The 19,462-nt window shown below is 40.6% G+C and overlaps 1 protein-coding gene across 1 annotated transcript in view; it reads right to left on the bottom strand.

Moving 5' to 3' along the window:
• Window positions 1-273: 273 nt before the first annotated feature.
• Window positions 274-19,462, bottom strand: part of LOC128510474 (fibulin-2-like) — a 43,905-nt gene continuing 24,716 nt past the window's right edge. Inside the window, exons 8-16 of the mRNA XM_053482789.1 lie at window positions 18,936-19,037; window positions 12,703-12,840; window positions 11,028-11,171; window positions 9,452-9,580; window positions 8,192-8,317; window positions 4,426-4,542; window positions 2,975-3,103; window positions 2,555-2,678; window positions 274-1,837 (exon numbers count right to left, since the gene is read on the bottom strand). Coding sequence (XP_053338764.1) covers window positions 1,477-1,837; window positions 2,555-2,678; window positions 2,975-3,103; window positions 4,426-4,542; window positions 8,192-8,317; window positions 9,452-9,580; window positions 11,028-11,171; window positions 12,703-12,840; window positions 18,936-19,037 — 1,370 coding nt within the window. The 3' untranslated portion in view covers window positions 274-1,476. The remainder of the gene's footprint in view (window positions 1,838-2,554; window positions 2,679-2,974; window positions 3,104-4,425; window positions 4,543-8,191; window positions 8,318-9,451; window positions 9,581-11,027; window positions 11,172-12,702; window positions 12,841-18,935; window positions 19,038-19,462) is intronic.

Genomic DNA, 19,462 nt, shown 5'->3' with positions numbered 1-19,462 from the left:
GGGGCAAGCATCAAGTGGGCGTGGCTAGCATTTATTGTAATCATAATATTATAATATTGTGAATTTAATACTTTTTTCTTGAATTGATATGATTATTACAGTTAAAAATATTTATTTAATTTTATTTAAACATTACAAACTCCACGTTTCTTAAATATTTGAAATAACACAGTGTTCTCTCTCATGACTTTCGGATAACAAATGTATTAATTATTATGGAAAAATATCTAAAGGTCCATAGTTAGACATTACAAAGTACACACAAAGTACATTATTTTAAACTTTTTATTTATTTATGTTTTTTAAACAGCGCAATAAAAAAATGCTGTAGTAAAAACAGCCACATGGAAATAAAAAGTTGCAGATAATTATTTAATGGCACATAAACATTTACATTTCTGTTTATTCAAGCTGTCTTTGATTAGGACTTTTAAATTGGAATAAGAAGAAAAACAGCAAATAGAAACCAAATTGTTAAGATTTGTTCAGTAACTCAATAGTTACCCCAAGCAGCTGCTGAGTGCTGCGCTCTGATTGGTCAGAAGGTGTTGATTAATTCTCTTTAACAGCAGCAGGTTTATATTAGTAAATATTTTGGAGGAATGTGTGTGTGTGTGTGTGTGTGTAACATACGTGGAAGGAGTCTCCAGTGTCAGCGCTGTGTAACAGCCAGAGTTTACAACGCTTTGTGGTTTCTCGGTCACATGACCAGCTGAAAGGTTTATTTTGTCTTGTTAACGTTAAGAGAGAGAATAAAGTGAGACCGGTAGGACATTTCATGACATTAACTGTAATTATAAAGAGATGTTCGAGGTCAGGTGTGTTATTTTAGAATAAGTTAAAACCTTGTTAGCGCTGGAACTAGCGCCGTGTGATAATATGGTCATGTGATCGTGCGCTACAGAAGTCAGAACTCAGAATTTTAATGTCAACGTAATAATTATACGACATCCTTTTATCGTTATTGGACAGTTATTAAAGCTCTAACTTTAACAATAACAAACACATCACGACTGCTATAAATTAACTCCTTAGTTCAGAGCTACAGGTCGTAGCACGGGTCTTTTTATTTCAACTCCGCCCACTCTGGTCCTCACAATGATACACTTGGCTCCGCCCACTTCATGCAGTGTGAACATTGTAAAAGCGTAATTTATTTATTTTTTATTTAAGTAAGTATTTGTATTGTGCTTGTGATCATTTAATTAACAAAGTTTGACTGGATTTGCGAAGCAGAACGATTGTGTGATTGTACACGTGATTACTTTTAACTCATTTTCCTACAATAACTTTACGTACTTTAGAAACAGATAAACTTTGTTAAGTAGCTGGTTGTGAATTTACAACTTTAATATAGCAGAATTTATGGCAATAAAATCCAAGTTTTTATCATAATAATAATATTAATAATAATGAACCCTTGGACTAGGTGTGAATAGTGAACGTCAGGAGTGTGAGCAGCGTACGATTCCAGCGTTAGCCGATGACGTTAGCCGTGATGAAGACGTAGATCCGGGCGAGGAAGGTGGTGAAGGTGCCCTGCCTCCACAGCTTCATCTCTACATCGAGCAGGAAGTCGCGCGGCTGCGGGAGCTGGCGCTGCAGGTAGATGGCGCCGGTGTAGGCGTTGAGCTTCCTGGGGCTGAAGTAGCCGCCCTCGTTGCCGTTTCTGATGCTGATGATGACGTTGTCGCCGGAGAAGGCGGGAGACGGACCCATGCGGAAGACCAGCGCCGGGACGATGATGTTGGTCTGGAAGCTGAGCTGGTAGTACGTGATCCTCAGCGGCAAGTTCTGGCACTCGGCGATGTTCATGCAGCTGACTCGCTCACAGCGTCTGCCCGAGAGAAAACAGCGAAAGACAGTGTGGATAGTGATTCTTCACTTATAAACTGCAGCTGAATTGTAAAAAGTACAAAAATAAACACTCACAAATACAGGTTATGGTTATGGTATAATTTAACTTTAGAGAATTTGTTACTGCTATAGAAAAAAAAAACTACTGTATTTGCATACAATTGCTTTTAAAGGAAATGTTATAATCCTTGCATTCTTAAATAATTGTTTCAGTAATAATCGAGTAGCGATGCTGATTCTACTGTACATAAGGAATAAAACACTGTGTGTGTGTGTGTGTGTGTGTGTTTATTATATGTTTATTTATTATTATTATTTATAAGTTTATTTCTATAGCAATTTGGCAAAAAAAAAAAAGGTTTTAAGATTTATTTTACGAATCAGACATTGTAGTTCTTTAGCAGTTACAAGTAAGAAGTTACATTACACAATGTTGTGTAATGTCTGTGGCACGGGTTCGGTCCTGTTGTCACTTATGTTACAGCAGCTACACACTGGCGTCCCCTCACCAGCCTCTCTTTATTCTCTCTCAAAGTTAACAAGAGATAAAAAGTCAAATCTTTCTGCTTGTCATGTTACCAAGAAACCACAGAGAAGTGTGTAAGTCCTGGAGATGTCAGAAACCTGGTAATTAACCTGTCCTCTCTACTGTGTGTGTGTGTGTGTGTGTGTGTGTGTGTGTGTTTGTGTGTCTTACGTGTCAGATACTCGGCGGTAGTTTGTTGGACAGGTGAAGGACAGACAGCGAAATCCACCGTGAAGGTTGTAGCATGTTTGCTCTGCTGTACAGTTATGAGCTCCGACCGTACACTCGTCTACGTCTGAGACACACACACCAACAAACACGGCTTTAAACTCAGAATCAGCAGCAACAGTTAAGATGAACGTAGATGAAAAATATTATTACAGAACATGATTACAAATACATGTTTTAATTATTTTAACTTAAAGAGTCCAATGGATTCAGTTTAGACCTGATTCATTTTAAATCTGATTTACTTTGGACCGTTTCAGTTCCTGGTGATTAGGAATAGTCCTGACTCATCTGAGCCTAAATGCCCTCTGAGATAACAATCGCAGGCTGAACACATTCCATTCTCTGTAAAGAATCCGGTACCGTGGCAGGAGCGTCGGTTCGGAGACATGCTGTATCCGTGTTCGGGACAGGCGCAGTCGTAACTCCCCGGGGTGTTCACACACTTGTAGGCGCAGAGATGACCGATGCTCTGAGAACATTCATCAATATCTGTAGAGCGGTGGAATGTGGAGGAAAACCAGAGTCAGACACTTACAGCACGTCACTTATTCTCATCCTGCAGATCAGAGGGTTAGAGCCAACACACTGAGGAGGGAAAGTTAGCAAATCCCAGGAGAGATAACGATAAACAGAACAAGAGATTTAAGATAACAGATCTTTATTTCTTTAGAAACAATAATGGGAAAATAAAGTTTGGTATAATATTGATATTGGGGAAAAAGTATTGGTTTAAAAAAATCTCCCTTTCCTGATTGTGAGATAATTACTGTACACCCGGCCAAAGAAAGAAAGTCACACACTCTAATATTCCATTACACCGACTTTATTGCAAGTTTATGCAACGTCACAAAATTTACTTCAGTCCAGAGTTGCATTTAATTTTGTATTGATGATGTGAGAGTCGAGCCGCTGTGTAAAGTCGTCTCCAACACATCCCAAAGATTCTCAATGGGGTTACGGTCTGGACCCCATGTACAGTATAATAATGAGGTCTCATTCTCCCTGAACCACTTATTTAGGGAACTATTAGACCGAATAATCCTGGCACCTTGGACATGTCGTTAAATAACTTGTTGCAGCTGAACCGTGTTATTCACTGCAGGTAATATTTAATAAAAGCCTCTTAAATCTTTTTTTTTTAATCTAATTTCTTTCCAACTTGATTCAGTCTAAACAGTGATGTGATTTAATCTGATTCAGTTTTGATTAAGTGGAATTAACTTCAGCCTGAACAGGTTTAGATCTAATTCAGGTCAGTTCACATTCAGAACACAGAACATCGCCACTTAAGCCATAATTTGTAATGCATTCTTTATATTGCAAGTGGAACTTTATCACAAACAGTTATGACCACTGACAGGTGACCTGAACAACACTGATTATGAGTTATACCCCAGGGCACCTGAGGCTCACCCATGCCCAGGGGGATCGAAGGCACACACATCTGGTTTGATCCAATAGAAATTTCAACGCAGCACTGAAAAAAAGTCAGCACTGGATGTTATAGACGGACACCAGAACACCCAGTGCACCACAGACCACCGGGCACGGGGCACAGCAGGCAAAGAGCCCGAGCCTCTCCACCCCGCCTCTAAACTCCGCAGATCACAATCCAGTCACGTCCAATGGGATGCACCGTGAAACAAACCTGACCCACAGAGGCCCCATCCTCCAACCCGGGTCAAAAAAACTTTTAAACTAGTACATATGTTATTATATACATAAGTATACAAGCAATGAGGATCTGAAATTTGCTGATTTGTGAAATAAAATAAAAGTTGACTTTTGTGTGTGTGAAGATGAGCGATTACCTTCACAGGTGTGTGCGTCCTCACGGATGTAGTAGCCCGGTCTGCAGTAGCACTGGTACGAGCCATAGACGTTAACACAAAGGTGACCGCACGGACTGCTCAAACACTCGTTCACATCTGCATCATGACACACACCCATCAGGAAGTGTTAATAGAATTCACACTGAAATCGGGGATCACCAGTAATCCATCGTCCATGTTGGAGCAACATATCACTCACCATTCCTCCATGATAATTCCCTGTGTTGTGTTTTTTTCCATGTTAGTTTATTCACTGCGATCTGATCCTCGTCAACATCTGATAGCAAACCTGACTAACACCGGGCTGCCAACTTCAGATCCTGAAAATAAGGGCATTGGTTCTGTGCGTACACGCACACGAGAACCCACTGCGCATGCCCGGCCATTGTGTCTAACACTAACCATACACCTTACCCTACACGCCTTCTGCCTCAGTGGTAAAATTAAACAAATATTCACCCCCAAAAAGTCTTACCCACCAGCCAAACCACCTACATGCTCTCCATCAGCTCCACGTAGGGCAGCAGGGGGCATCGCACAGAACTCTGGGCCCTGTACATAAGCGGTCTCATTGAGGGGCTCTTCCCTTCTGGATCCATATCTCTTACTTTCCCTTCCTGACTTAAATGAGCTCGTGTCTAAGGGGTCCTGGATAGTCAGTCCCACCCCCACCCACCCCCACTATTACGCCCCTAAGGGCATTAATATTATTTATACACAGGACAGAGAAAACGAGGATATTTGCATCGAGTTTAATCACACACAAACCACTGTATCACTATTTATATTCATAAGAACACTCAGGAGATAACACACCTGATTAAGAGAGAATACAACAAAACACACGCAATATTATGTGAAATGCAGCCGTCATGGAGGAGTCTTGGAACAAAGAGTGTGTATGAGGGCGGCAAGGAAACCTGGGCCATGCAGAAAGAGATAAAAAAATAGGAAAATCAAGATATAAATCGTAGGATAGAAAAGTGTGTGTGTATAAAGAGAGAGAAAGTCAAAGATTCAAAGAGTGCTTTACTCGCATGACAAATAGGGTCAGAATCAGGTCAAAAAATAAAAACAAACAGATTTTAAAAAGTTATATATATATATATATATATATATATATATATATATATATATATATATATTTACACACTCACCTAAAGGATTATTATGAACACCACACTAATACAGTGTTTGACCCCCTTTCGCCTTCAGAACTGCCTTAATTCTACGTGGCATTGATTCAACAAGGTGCTAAAAGCATTCTTTGGAAATGTTGGCCCATACTGATAGGACAGCATCTTGCAGTTGATGGAGATTTGTGGGATGCACATCCAGGGCACGAAGCTCCCGTTCCACCACATCCCAAAGATGCTCTATTGGGTTGAGATCTGGTGACTGTGGGGGCTGTTTTAGTACAGTGAACTCATTGTCATGTTCAAGAAACCAATTAGAAATGATTCGAGCTTTGTGACATGGTGCATTATCCTGCTGGAAGTAGCCATCAGAGGATGGGTACATGGTGGTCATAAAGGGATGGACATGGTCAGAAACAATGCTCAGGTAGCCCGTGGCATTTAAACCATGCCCAATTGGCACTAAGGGGCCTAAAGTGTGCCAAGAAAACATCCCCCACACCATTACACCACCACCACCAGCCTGCACAGTGGTAACAAGGCATGATGGATCCATGTTCTCATTCTGTTTACGCCAAATTCTGACCATTTGAACGACTCAACAGAAATCGAGACTCATCAGACCAGGCAACATTTTTCCAGTCTTCAACTGTCCAATTTTGGCGAGCTCGTGCAAATTGTAGCCTCTTTTTCCTATTTGTAGTGGAGATGAGTGGTACCCGGTGGGGTCTTCTGCTGTTGTAGCCCATCCGCCTCAAAGTTGTGCGTGTTGTGGCTTCACAAATGCTTTGCTGCATACCTCGGTTGTAACGAGTGGTTATTTCAGTCAAAGTTGCTCTTCTATCAGCTTGAATCAGTCGGCCCATTCTCCTCTGACCTCTAGCATCAACCAGGCATTTTCGCCCACAGGACTGCCGCATACTGGATGTTTTTCCCTTTTCACACCATTCTTTGTAAACCCTAGAAATGGTTGTGCGTGAAAATCCCAGTAACTGAGCAGATTGTGAAATACTCAGACCGGCCCGTCTGGCACCAACAACCATGCCACGCTCAAAATTGCTTAAATCACCTTTCTTTCCCATTCTGACATTCAGTTTGGAGTTCAGGAGATTGTCTTGACCAGGACCACGCCCCTAAATGCATTGAAGCAACTGCCATGTGATTGGTTGATTAAATAATTGCATTAATGAGAAATTGAACAGGTGTTCCTAATAATCCTTTAGGTGAGTGTATATATATATTTATATATATAAACTTAAAAGAGATATAAAATATAAACTGTGCAGTCAAAAATAAAGTCACACTAAAGATAAAAAATACTGAAAAAGCGAAGACAATAATAATAATAATAATAATAATAATAATGATAATAAAGAGATAGTACAGTCACAGAAGAATCATTCATTTATTTATTTATTGCAAAAGCAGGAAAGAAGAAAAAAGGAAAAAGATAAAAGATACAGAATATAAAGTGAGATTGTGCTGATTGTTCTGAATCTCTCTCTGTTTCTCTCTCGTGCATGAAATTCTCTCTAAGTCATGTTTGTTAGCCTTTAAGTGTCTTATGAATATAAAATGTGTCCATAATTAAAGTTGATGCAATTATTTTAATGTAACTGTAAATACTGACATGTATTTTCCTCTTTAGATGACATTATCCAGTATCACCGTCCTCACACTGTCTATAAATGCATTTGAATGTTGATTTATTTGATTATACTGTTGATCTGATCAGCACTATGATGACGGTTCCGGTTATTATCTCTTCTTTTGCGTGTGACTGATGACTGATGCCTCACGCAGCTGTAAATGTGTTTTTGTTTCAACAGGATTAAGCCAATATTATTTCTCCTTACTTAAAGAGAAATAAGAGAAGGAGTGTCGTCCCGATGCGCCCCGGACGCGATACAGCTGTGTAGTGAAGGAATAGACGCGGGAAAGATGTAGAGGCTCACTTTCGAATAGAAAGCTGTTTATCGCTGACACGCCAGAATGAGGCTGGAGATCAGCGATGTTGTGTGATTCCTCCAAAGACAATCGTTTTGAATATGAAAGTGTAAGAAACTGTATATGTGGTGTGAGAGCGTGTGAGGATGAGCGATTATGAACATATGGGTTTCATATATGCTATGTTAGCTAGCTTGCTAATGCTTATTGTTTTAGCTAATATTAGCGGGTTTATTTGAGATTCTGAAACCCACAACACTTTGAGCGTGGCTAGCTAGTACAGTACGGGCTATTTGACTAGCCTAGCTTGTGCTACCTTATCAGTAATGCAGGTGATATAAAGATCGGTGTGATTGGAAGTTTGTGGAGGCAGAAAACCGAGAAAAAAATTAGCTGTTGCATGCTTGTTTTACTCGGACGCTTTCTGAGCTGTGATCTAATTGGTCAGAAGATTTAAAGACGTAAATATGATATCACTGTGTTTTGTTTTGTTTTTTAAGTTCAAAGTGTGAATGCATCCTATCAAAGAATCCGTTGTGACACTATTGCCTTTTTTTTTGTTAAAAATAAAAACGCTAGATTCAGCAGTAGTGTTTTTCCCTTGATGGTGTTTTTTTTTTTTCACGTTTCCCGGCACACATCGTCTCCTTATCTCTTTGTACCTTCACAGTTCTTGCCATCGCTGGATAAAGTGAATCCCGAGGTGCAGGAGCAGCGATACGAGCCTGGAGTGTTCTCACACGTCTGAGCACACAGCCTGCCTGAGTAACGCCAGCATTCATTCACATCTACACCGAAAAGAGAAAGCAGAGTGAGTGAGTCGGAGGAGAAGTTCTTTACACTAGTCTAAACACTGAGCCGAAGCCTGACGCTGAGCCACAACAGTGTGAATCAGTGGCTGAGATAAGCCTGGAGAAATACCCGTGGTTCTGCTCCTGATAACAATGTAAACACACACATCAAGCATGACATCATCAGAAGAACCCGACACACAACATGAACAATCATGTAGTGAACATCACTACTCCTTCTCCCTCAGAACAAACATCAGGGTTTAGGAATATATTATTAATATGCAAAATTTTGCAACACCCTCGTTTCCTCCAGCCCGTTTGCTAATAGCCTAATATCGCTAACAATACGCATCTCACTGGTTGGCTAAGTGCTAGATAACGAGCTTATTTTAGTCACAGTACTGCCAAATATTCAAACCAGCACTACCATGATGACTTAATGTTAGCTTTATCGCTAGATTCAGCTTTCTTAGAAACTTTCATGTAGCTAAAGGATTCTGGGAAATACATCATAATTTACCATCATCATCAAGAAATTTACCACTGTGGGACGAATAAAGGTAGATCTTATCTTATCATCATCATCATCCTTAAATTATTTTATTTAGCGACATAATCTGAGTTTATACGCTGCTGAGTCAGTTTTGTCTACAGGAAAGATAAAACGGTTTCATGTTTGTAACTTTTAGCTATCTGGAGAGATAATTTAAAGCACAGACTTACAGCGAGTGATTAAATGTAGAGTTTTAGCAAACTCACACTGACTATGTATAACTAGCCAGCTAGTTAGCATTAACATTAGCCTCTTATTCAGCTGCTAAGCAATCTAGCTAATGACGGTAACAGCTTATGATTGTCAGCAGAAGATTTAGAGCCTGTATAATACTTTATAAAATACTTGTACAAAAGAATGATGACAGCATGTGAGTTTGTATCGACTACATATGACACATAAAGTCAGACATGATGTTTATGCTAAGGCAGGCTATGCTAACAGCTTTGTTTGCTTTTTCAATCCATAGTAATACAAACTTGTTAATTGCATTTAAAAAAAACATCATAAAGAACTGATTTGTGTCTAACACTTCACTGCTACATGTGCTCTAGCGGCACGTTAGCGTGTCTCACCTACACACATCCTCCTGTAGGTGTCGTACTGGTAACCGGGGCGACAGTCACAGCGGTATGTTCCCGGGAGATTATGACAAATCTGACCTTCTCCACAGCGATGGACTCCGGTTTCACACTCGTCAGTATCTGTAACAAATGGACAGATAAGTTCATATATGGCTAACGCAGCCATGCTAATCTCGCTAACAATTAATGTAAGTGAATGACAGTGTGATCTCATGCTATGCTATTTTTAATTCAATTATTACTAGCAATGTTTTGGGTCAAACTACGGCACTGTAATAAAAAGTTTACATCTGCACACCTGAAAGATGCCACTGATCAAAAGTTTGTACACCCCATTTATTTAATATCTTCTTTTGGATATATGTTTAATAGTTTAGAATAATAACAAAGATATTGATTGTATGAATTTGCACGAATAGAATTATGCAGATAAATAATTTTCAATTTTAAAATTTTTAATTAAGTTCAGATAGAAAAATCTTTTTAGAGGACTGTAAAAAATATATATAGGCCTATATACATTTACCACATATAAAAAAAACATGTGTATTGTTTATGAACAGATTTTACTTTTTTAAAACAATTCTCTGTATCTGAATTCCACTGGGTCAAAAGTTTACATACGCCAAGCTGACTGTCTCTTAAAACAGTCTGGAGGATTCCAGGAAGATCTAACTGCATTTAGAAGTTTATAATTGGACATAAGTCTTCATTAGGAGGTCATTAGAAGTGCAATTGTGCCTTTCTGGCCTTGGTGCCACAGGAAGATCCAAACAACTCAACCTTAGACCTTAGAATGTCTGCAAACCACTGAAGGTACCAGAATTGTCTGAGAGCGCACAGACTTGGGATATAAAACAACAACATAGTGAAGACCTGGTGGGGGAGTTGGAGGTGTGGAGCTGCTAAAAGTTTCAGGATTTCTTTGTAAATTTGACTGAAATGTGATCAGATAAAGAGGTCCAAAATGTATAGTTATATATATTTGTACAATTAAATTTAAATAAGTCTCCCCCAAAAAACATGAATGGAGACATAAATAAATTTACCTAAATAAATAAATAAATTAAATAATAATAATCATCATTTTACAAATGAATAAATATTGCATGTTATTATAAGAAAAAATTACAAATTAATTATTATAATAGAAATATTCCATAAATATTTATTTATTATACATTAAAACGAGACCTCAAATTAAGTTCCTATTACTTTGTTTAATTTTTTTATTTTATTTTTTATTTAAGTGAAAGTGCTACTGATTTGCTCTCATTTAATTAAAATAATTAGAAATTAGATTCTGGGACATAATCATTTCTGTGTGTGTCTGTGTGTGTGTGTGTGTTATTTATGACACTGCTTGTGGGCGTGGCTTCTTGTCTTTATGCTTATTCTCTTCTCTAATCCACCTGGTCCTGTGCATGAGCTCATTCTGAGGTTTTTTTTATTTAGGTGTGTGTGAAAGCATGAAAACCACAGGTATGTAACATGCAGAGGGTGTGTAGGAGTAAGAGTGATACACACTCAAGGCCCTCGGTGGTATGTGTGTGTGTGTGTGTATTACCGATACACCTGGTGCCGTCAGGACTGGAGTGGTAGCCTCTGCCACACAGGATGATCTTGCGCTGGCAGGTGTACGAGCCCACGGTGTTGATGCAGTTAAAGCCGGGACTGCAGGGCGCTGTTACTGTCCTGCACTCATCTATGTCTGTGCACACACACACACACACACACACACACACACACACAGAGTACTGTTAGCATCCTGAAGTTGTTTATTTTTCTTAGAACACCAGGGTTTATTTCTTTTATCCAAATGTGCAACTTGTGTGTAGAGGGTGACACGGTGGCGTAGTGGTTAGCACTGTGACTTTACACCTCCAGTGTCGAGGGTTTGAGTCCAGCCTTGGGTCTCTGCACATGGAGTTGGGATGCTCTCCTTGTTCTTGGTGCGTTTCCTCTGAGTGTTCTGGTTTCCTCACGCAGTCCAAAAACATGCAGAGTAGAATAACTGAATTAAATGATTTGTCCGTAGTGTGTGTGTGTGTGTGTGTGCTTATGTCCCATGCGATGGACCCGGCGAATAAGCTGTTACTATTGAAACCATCAACGAATCAGAGCGAGCACGTTCATATCTCAGTCTCATTAATAACTCAGTGATGAACGTTTGTCTCGTCAACATAATGTTTGAAGGCGGCGTATTTTACTTCCTGTTTTCTTTAAAAATGTTTCCCGAAACACGTACCTTACTAGTGCTACTAATACTGTATCTGTGTTTATATAATCAAATAATAATCACTAAATTACTGTTAATAGTCAGGTATAAATAAGCAAGACGCTACATGTTACATTGTTATTAGAGGCTGAGCGCCCCCTAAAGGTCTGGTCCTTAAATCCCCCCTGGTGTGTATCCTCACTGTGTGTATCTTCATTTTGAGTGTGTGTGTGTGTGTGTGTATTCTCATTGTGTGTGTATATTCACGATGTGTGTATACAGCTGGTAGACATGACCAGGAAACCTTCAGGAGATTATTTTCAGCTGAAGTTTCTACAGCGCTCAAGGATTTGGGTTTTTATTTCATTTCTTCAGAGCAGATCTGAGGCTCGCTGCCTCGACATGTCTCACTGTTCCTGTCCCTGCGGGCTCATTCCAGCAGTTCACAGAAAAATAAAGAGAGAGAGAGAGAACGAGAGAGAGAGGGAGAGAGAGAGAGAGAGAGAGAGGGAGAGAGAGAGAGAGAGACACACAGACTGAAAGTATCTGAAAGAAGGAAATGACAGAAAGAAAAGGAGAAAGAAAGAGTTAGAGAGAAAGAGAGCAAGACAGAGACAAAGAGACAGACAGACAGACAGACAGAGACAAAGAGACTGTGAGAGAAAGACAGATCTTATTTCTCCTTTGTGATTCTGTTCAGACATCAGTTCAATAATTAATGAAAAAACTCGTTAACTTTTTTTCCTTTTTGTTGATTAACAATTTAATCAATTTCAATCTACAAGCTCCACCTCCAGACTTTAGGTCCCGCCTCCTGTCTGTGTCTCACCCTCTGTTTCTTACTTTTTCTCAGTGTTATCTCAATCTCAATAATCTGATTCACAAACACACACACACACACGCACACACACACACACACACACACGCACACACACACACACTCTCTCTCTGCCCATTGCTAAACTGAGCCTCCATGAGTCTCTAAACGTGTGTCTCGAGCGGTCGTGTGAGTGTCAGCTCTGACCTGTGCACTGGCCCTGGGAGTCGACAGTAAACCCTGCAGGACACCTCAGTCTGGCTCTGCAGCTGAACGAGCCGTCCGTGTTGATGCAGTCGAACCCCGGGCCGCAGCTCTCGGCTCCCGCCGCGCACTCGTCTATATCTGAGAGGAAGCAGTTATACCAGCTGAAGTGTGATTTGAGTCTGGAGTCGCACCCTGACCCAGACCCCCTGCACAACACTGGAGCTGTAACTTACAGTCATAACACATCTGACCACCAGGTGGCACTGTGGCTCAAATATAAACACATCTACTGTACAGTACCTCGCACATGTCCAGTCTGATCTTTACTCATTTTCATCTAAACATCTGTAAAAGATCATCAGTCCAGGTCTGGGGAGGGAGTGAGTGAGAGACAGACAGGAAGATACAGACAGACAGTTAGAAGGATGGGTGGATAGGCAGACAGACAAAGAGGGGAATCCAGAGAGAAAGACATTATGTATGGATAGACATCTAGACAGCTGAATAAAAGATAAACAGACAGACAGAGTCAAAGAAATGTGTATCCACAAACAGACAGACAGGTGCACACACAGTCAGACAGACAGGTACAGAGAGTCAGACAGAAACACGTGGTACACAGAGTGTTTGAGTCAGACAGACAGGTACACAGAGAGTCAGACAGATAGTCATAGAAATAGTCTGAGTCAGACAGACAGGTACACAGTCCAAATCAGACAGACAGGTACACAGTCCAAATCAGACAGACAGGTACACAGAGAGTTTGAGTCAGACAGACAGGTACACAGTCTAAATCAGACAGACAGGTACACAGAGAGTTTGAGTCAGACAGACAGGTACACAGTCTAAATCAGACAGACAGGTACACAGAGAGTTTGAGTCAGACAGACAGGTACACAGAGAGTCAGACAGACAGGTACACAGAGAGTTTGAGTCAGACAGACAGGTACACAGAGAGTCAGACAGACAGGTACACAGTCCAAATCAGACAGACAGGTACACAGTCCAAATCAGACAGACAGGTACACAGAGAGTCAGACAGATAGTCATAGAAATAGTCTGAGTCAGACAGACAGGTACACAGTCCAAATCAGACAGACAGGTACACAGTCCAAATCAGACAGACAGGTACACAGTCCAAATCAGACAGACAGGTACACAGAGAGTCAGACAGATAGTCATAGAAATAGTCTGAGTCAGACAGACAGGTACACAGTCCAAATCAGACAGACAGGTACACAGTCTAAATCAGACAGACAGGTACACAGTCTAAATCAGACAGACAGGTACACAGAGAGTTTGAGTCAGACAGACAGGTACACAATCCAAATCAGACAGACAGGTACACAGAGAGTTTGAGTCAGACAGACAGGTACACAGTCTAAATCAGACAGACAGGTACACAGAGAGTTTGAGTCAGACAGACAGGTACACAGAGAGTCAGACAGACAGGTACACAGTCCAAATCAGACAGACAGGTACACAGTCCAAATCAGACAGACAGGTACACAGAGAGTTTGAGTCAGACAGACAGGTACACAGAGAGTCTGAGTCAGAGAGATACACAGACAGATAGACAGATCGTTCATGAGACAGACGGCTGAGTATTTCTGTGTTTTTATTAAAGGTGTCTGGAGTTTTTAAGTGATGAAGTTTAACAATAAAACGTCTATAAAACTTTCTCAATAAAAACACAAACATTAATGATGTAAAAGTTAAACACTCCAACACCATACACACCTGTTGGAGGTGTGTGTGTGTGTGTGTGTGTGTGTGTGCATTGAGGACATTGACAGGTTAATTGATGTCTCTTTTGTCCGCAGGAACACTGGCCGGTTTGTGTAAATGCTGTGAATCTATTTAGACGTTAGTCTTTTTTTTAACACACCTGTGTGTGTGTGTGTGTGTGTGTGTGTGTGTGTGTGTGTGTGTGTGTGTGTGTGTGTGTGTGTTCCTTGTGTCTGCCTTTTTTCTTTAAAATAAAACCCACTCCAGGGCCTGTGCTTTCAAACATTCATACAAACACAAAGATGAATCAACCTACAGTATATAACGTGTCATGCTCTTTTTAGCAGTAAGGTTATAACCTCCTATAGAGCTCATATGAACAGCTCATAACCCCCACACACTCACATTTCACCACAGAAACAGAGAGAGAGAGACAGATCTTTCCCTGATTAATGATTCGACTAATGATTCAGTTTGAGTCATAGAGAATGATACAGTGAGTCATATCGTATGAATCATTACTGCTGAATCTTTTTTTAAACACAATACTTTTGCCCCCTAAACCTAATAACTGGTTGGTCCGCCCTTAGCACCAACAACTGCGATCAAGCGTTTTCAATAATTTGCAGTGAATCTGTTACAGAGCTGTGGAGGAATTTTGATCCACTCTTCTTTGCAGAATTGTTGTAATTCAGCCACGTTGGAGGGTTTTCGAGCATGAAACGCTTTTTTAAGGACACGCCACAGCAGCTCAATTGGATTCAGAGACTAGGACTTTGACTAGGACACTCCAAAGTCTTCATTTTTATTTTTCTTCAGCCATTTAGAAGTTGACCTGCTGGTGAGCTTTGGGTCATTGTCCTGCTGCAGAACCCAAGTTCGCTTCAGCCTGAGGTCACAAACAGATGGCCGGACATTCTCCTTCAGGATATTTTGGTACACAGCAGAATTCATGGTTCTATTCATCACAGCAAGTCTTCCAGGTCCTGAAGCAGTAAAACAGCCCCAGACCATCACACTACCACCACCATATTTTACTGTTGGTATGAGTTGGTTGGTTGGTTGGTTGGTTTCACTGTGTACTAACTGTATCTGGTTGTAATGACAATAAAGCCTACTTGAACTTGTACTTGAACTTGAACTTGAGGTTCTTTTTCTGAAATGCAGTGTTTTTTTTACACCACACACAAACTTTTGTCCCGTCAGCCCACAGAGTATTTTCCCAAAAGTCTTGGGGATCATCAGGATGTTTTCTGGTAAAACTGAGACGAGCCTTTATGTTCTTTTTGCCCAGCAGTGGTTTTCGTCTTGGAACTCCATGCAAACCCTTTTTGCCCCCCAGTCTCTTTCTTATGGTGGAGTCATGAACACCCACCTTAACCGAGGCGAGTGAGGCCTGCCGTTCTTTGGATGTTGTTGTGGGATCTTCTGCGACCTTTTGGATAAATTGTCGCCGCACTCTTGGGGTAATGTTGGTCGGTCTACCACCCCTGGGAAGGTTCTCCACTGTTCCATGTTTTTGCCATTTGTAGATAATGGCTCTCAGTGTGGTTCGCTGCAGTCCCAAAGCTTTAGAAAGATACAGCAGGTCCTATTTATGTGATTGTTTAATTGCGAACAGCTGTGGCGGTATTCGGGCCTGGGTGTGGCTAGAGAAATTAAACTCAGTTATGTCAAGTTATGTTTTAGTCCAGAATGCAGCAGCGAGAGTCCTCACTCGAACCAGAAGATATGAGCACATCACCCCTATCTTATCTACATTGCATTGGCTTCCTTTCGCATTGATTTTAAAATACTACTCTTGACGTATAAAGCATTAAATGGTCTCGCGCCGCAGTACCTGAGCGAACTGCTAGTGTCTTACAATCCGCCACGCCTACTTCGATCAAAGGATGCAGGCTGCTTGTCAGTACTGCGTATTATTAAAACTACAGCAGGGGGCAGAGCTTTTTCTTACAAAGCCGCAAAATTATGAAACAGTCTCCAATTAGTGTTCGGGACTCAGACACAGTCTCAGTGTTTAAGTCCAGGCTAAAAACCTATTTATTTAGCCAAGCATTTTTATAAATAGATTAGCCTTAGGTAAAGGAGCAGATCTGGGGGACTCATGGACGTAGAGTATTATGGTGAACTGGTATGTTTAGATGCTGTCTTCCTCACTCTCATTGATCACTCAGGTTTGTTGACGGTGAGGTGATTGGTTGCCTTACACCCCTCTAAGCCCTCATGTCTGTGTTTCCTTCTGGCTCTCCCTTTTTAGTTATGCTGTCATAGTTAGTCCTGCCGGAGTCTCTGCTTGCACTCTGCACTAAATATACATTCACTTTTTACATTGTTCGACTGTGACCATACCTAACTGTTATTTCTCCATCTCTTTGCTCTCTCCTTTTCTGCTCTCTCCTCTCTCTCTCCCTCTCTCCTTTTTCCTCTACCTATCTCTCTGTCGAGCTATACATGTCGCTCCTGAGCTGCCAGTGATCCAGACCCCCTCTGCCCGCTGGACCTCTTTAACTCATCCTGGAGTCCTGCTTCTGGTTGGAGATCTCATCACATGGATGCCCCCGTGTGGTCTGCCTGGAATGCGTGTGGTGACTGGGGTTGGTTCCACTTTTCCATAAGGGTGGTCCTGTCCTCGACTGATGCAGACAGCTGTTCTCTGAGGACCTGTGACTTCAGTCGCTCAATAGTTCAGGACTGGAATTTTTCACAGTCTACCTGAGCCTCCAGGAACAAACTGGACTTTAATCTTACACGTCTGCTCTTATACTGAACTTCCAGTCTCGCATATTATTATGCAGATCAATCCCTGATATCCGTTATCACCCAGATGAGGATGGGTTCCCTGTTGAGTCTGGTTCCTCTCAAGGTTTCTTCCTATTACCATCTCAGGGAGTTTTTCCTTGCCACTGTCGCCATCGTCCTAGGCTTGCTCAACAGGGACAATCATATAATTTTGATTCATACACATTCACATTTCATACAAACTTAATTCTTTTGATTGTGTAAAGCTGCTTTGTGATGATGTAAATCGTTAAAAGCGCTATACAAATAAAATTGAATTGAATTGAATTGAATTTTAACAGTGGGGGGGCAAACACTATTTCACACAGGGCTGTGCAGTTTTGGATTAAGTTTTACCTTAATAACAAAAACTTTCATTTAAAAACTGCACAACGTGTTTACTTGTGTTATCTTTGATCAATATTATCAGTTTGATGATCTGAAACATAAAAGTGTGACAAACCTGCAAAAAAATAAGAACTTAGTGAGGGGGCAAACACTTTTTCACACCACTGTAATTGAAATGGATTTATTTCAAGTTAATTTGTTTACCTAGAATCTACCACAAATTATTTAAATATAGATCAGTCCATAATGTCTAAAGAAACACTGAAACATTGAAACGCCGAGCGTCACGTGATCACAACTGAGCCACCAGTTTTTCTCTCTCTTGTGCTGCGGCATTGTGGGTAATCGTCTCCCCTGCTGGGTCTTAGTGCACGTCCCTCACTGGTATAATCAACATCCGTGCATGTGTGTACTGTTTACTATAACACTGTGACCATGTGTGTGTGTGCGTGTGTGTGTGTAAAACATGTTTTATTTTGTGCAAAAGCAAGTCTAATTAGAGAGGTTAAAGATCCATTTTCTCTCTGTTTCAGCTGCTCTTTGTGTCTGTGTGCAGCGCGTCATTGGACACCGTGCCACACACACACACACACACACACACTGCTCTACACAGAAACACTGCTCTGTAAAACTCATGATAAAACAGTCTTTCCCTTAATGTGTGTGTGTGTGTGTGTGTGAAATTCAAATAAGACAGGAGAAAGGTTTAATGTGTAAGATTCTCTTACTTTAGCTTCACACATTGTCAGGATTTATTTGTACTTTTTTTAAAGGTAAAGTGCAAGTTAATTTGATTTATTTTTACTTTATATTTTGTCTTGATTATTTTTATGTATTTATTTTTTTGGGCTGTGGAATGAATAATTAGGGTTTTCATAATTTCTTATGGACAATTTTGCTTTGATTTGGGAGTGTTTTGAACTACGAGCCTGCTTCCGGAATGAATTATGCTCGTAATCCAGGGTTCCACTGTATATAAAACTTACAAATGATTCACATGAATCTTCCATCTCTAAATTATTTCACAGCTCGTACAGATGGGTATGTTGTTAAATATGCTATTTGAATAATAATAATAATAATAATACAGAATGTTTTGATCCTTACAAATTGCTATAGCAACCCAAACGATTCATTTGATTTATGTTTGTTATTTGGCTCACACATGACACTCAGATACTGTATGTAAAAACACTGGATCAGTTCGTAACTCTTGCTTAAATGTAGAGAGATTTATAGAATAAACATGTAGTAATTTATATAAGGAGACTGTATTGAATGATGTGGATCAATTTGTATTGAATTATATAAAATCACTAAGAAATAATCAGATGAACATGAAATAAGGCCTGCTATGTGTGTGTGCGCGCGCATACCTTCACATGAGCGTCCATCAGGCATCAGAGAGAATCCTGAGGAACAGGAGCATTGTGCTCGACCATCCACCGGGTGGCAGTGCTGAGCGCAGTGTCCGTTTCCTGCAGAAAGACTTTTGTCATTAATGGAGAAAGTGCAGCATCCTGTAGGGCGTACGAACGAGTGATTAACAGTCACACGTCTCCTGTTTCCCCCCTGACCTTTAGCCTCATACAGCATCTGTCTGACGTCAAGGCATTAAAGTGACACGGAGACGCCCGAGAGACAGAGAGACACAGAGAGAGAGAGAGAGAGACAAGGATGAGGTATAACATAGAGAGAGACCAGGAGACTGATACACGAAGAGAGGGACAGAGACATGGTGATAATGAGAGAGACATTAATATAGAGACTTAAACTCTTATCTTATTTCGTTTCATGTCACCCGGTCCTTCACTGGAAATTAGTCCAGGCTCGTTATGAACATTAAAGAAATAATGAATGAGTAAAGAATAAACCATCAGTGTCATCTAATCAGAAGAGAATG

Source organism: Clarias gariepinus, chromosome 22 (genome assembly GCF_024256425.1).
Source record: "Clarias gariepinus isolate MV-2021 ecotype Netherlands chromosome 22, CGAR_prim_01v2, whole genome shotgun sequence".
NCBI lineage: Eukaryota > Metazoa > Chordata > Actinopteri > Siluriformes > Clariidae > Clarias > Clarias gariepinus.
This window is presented reverse-complemented; position numbering and strand designations above follow the sequence as displayed.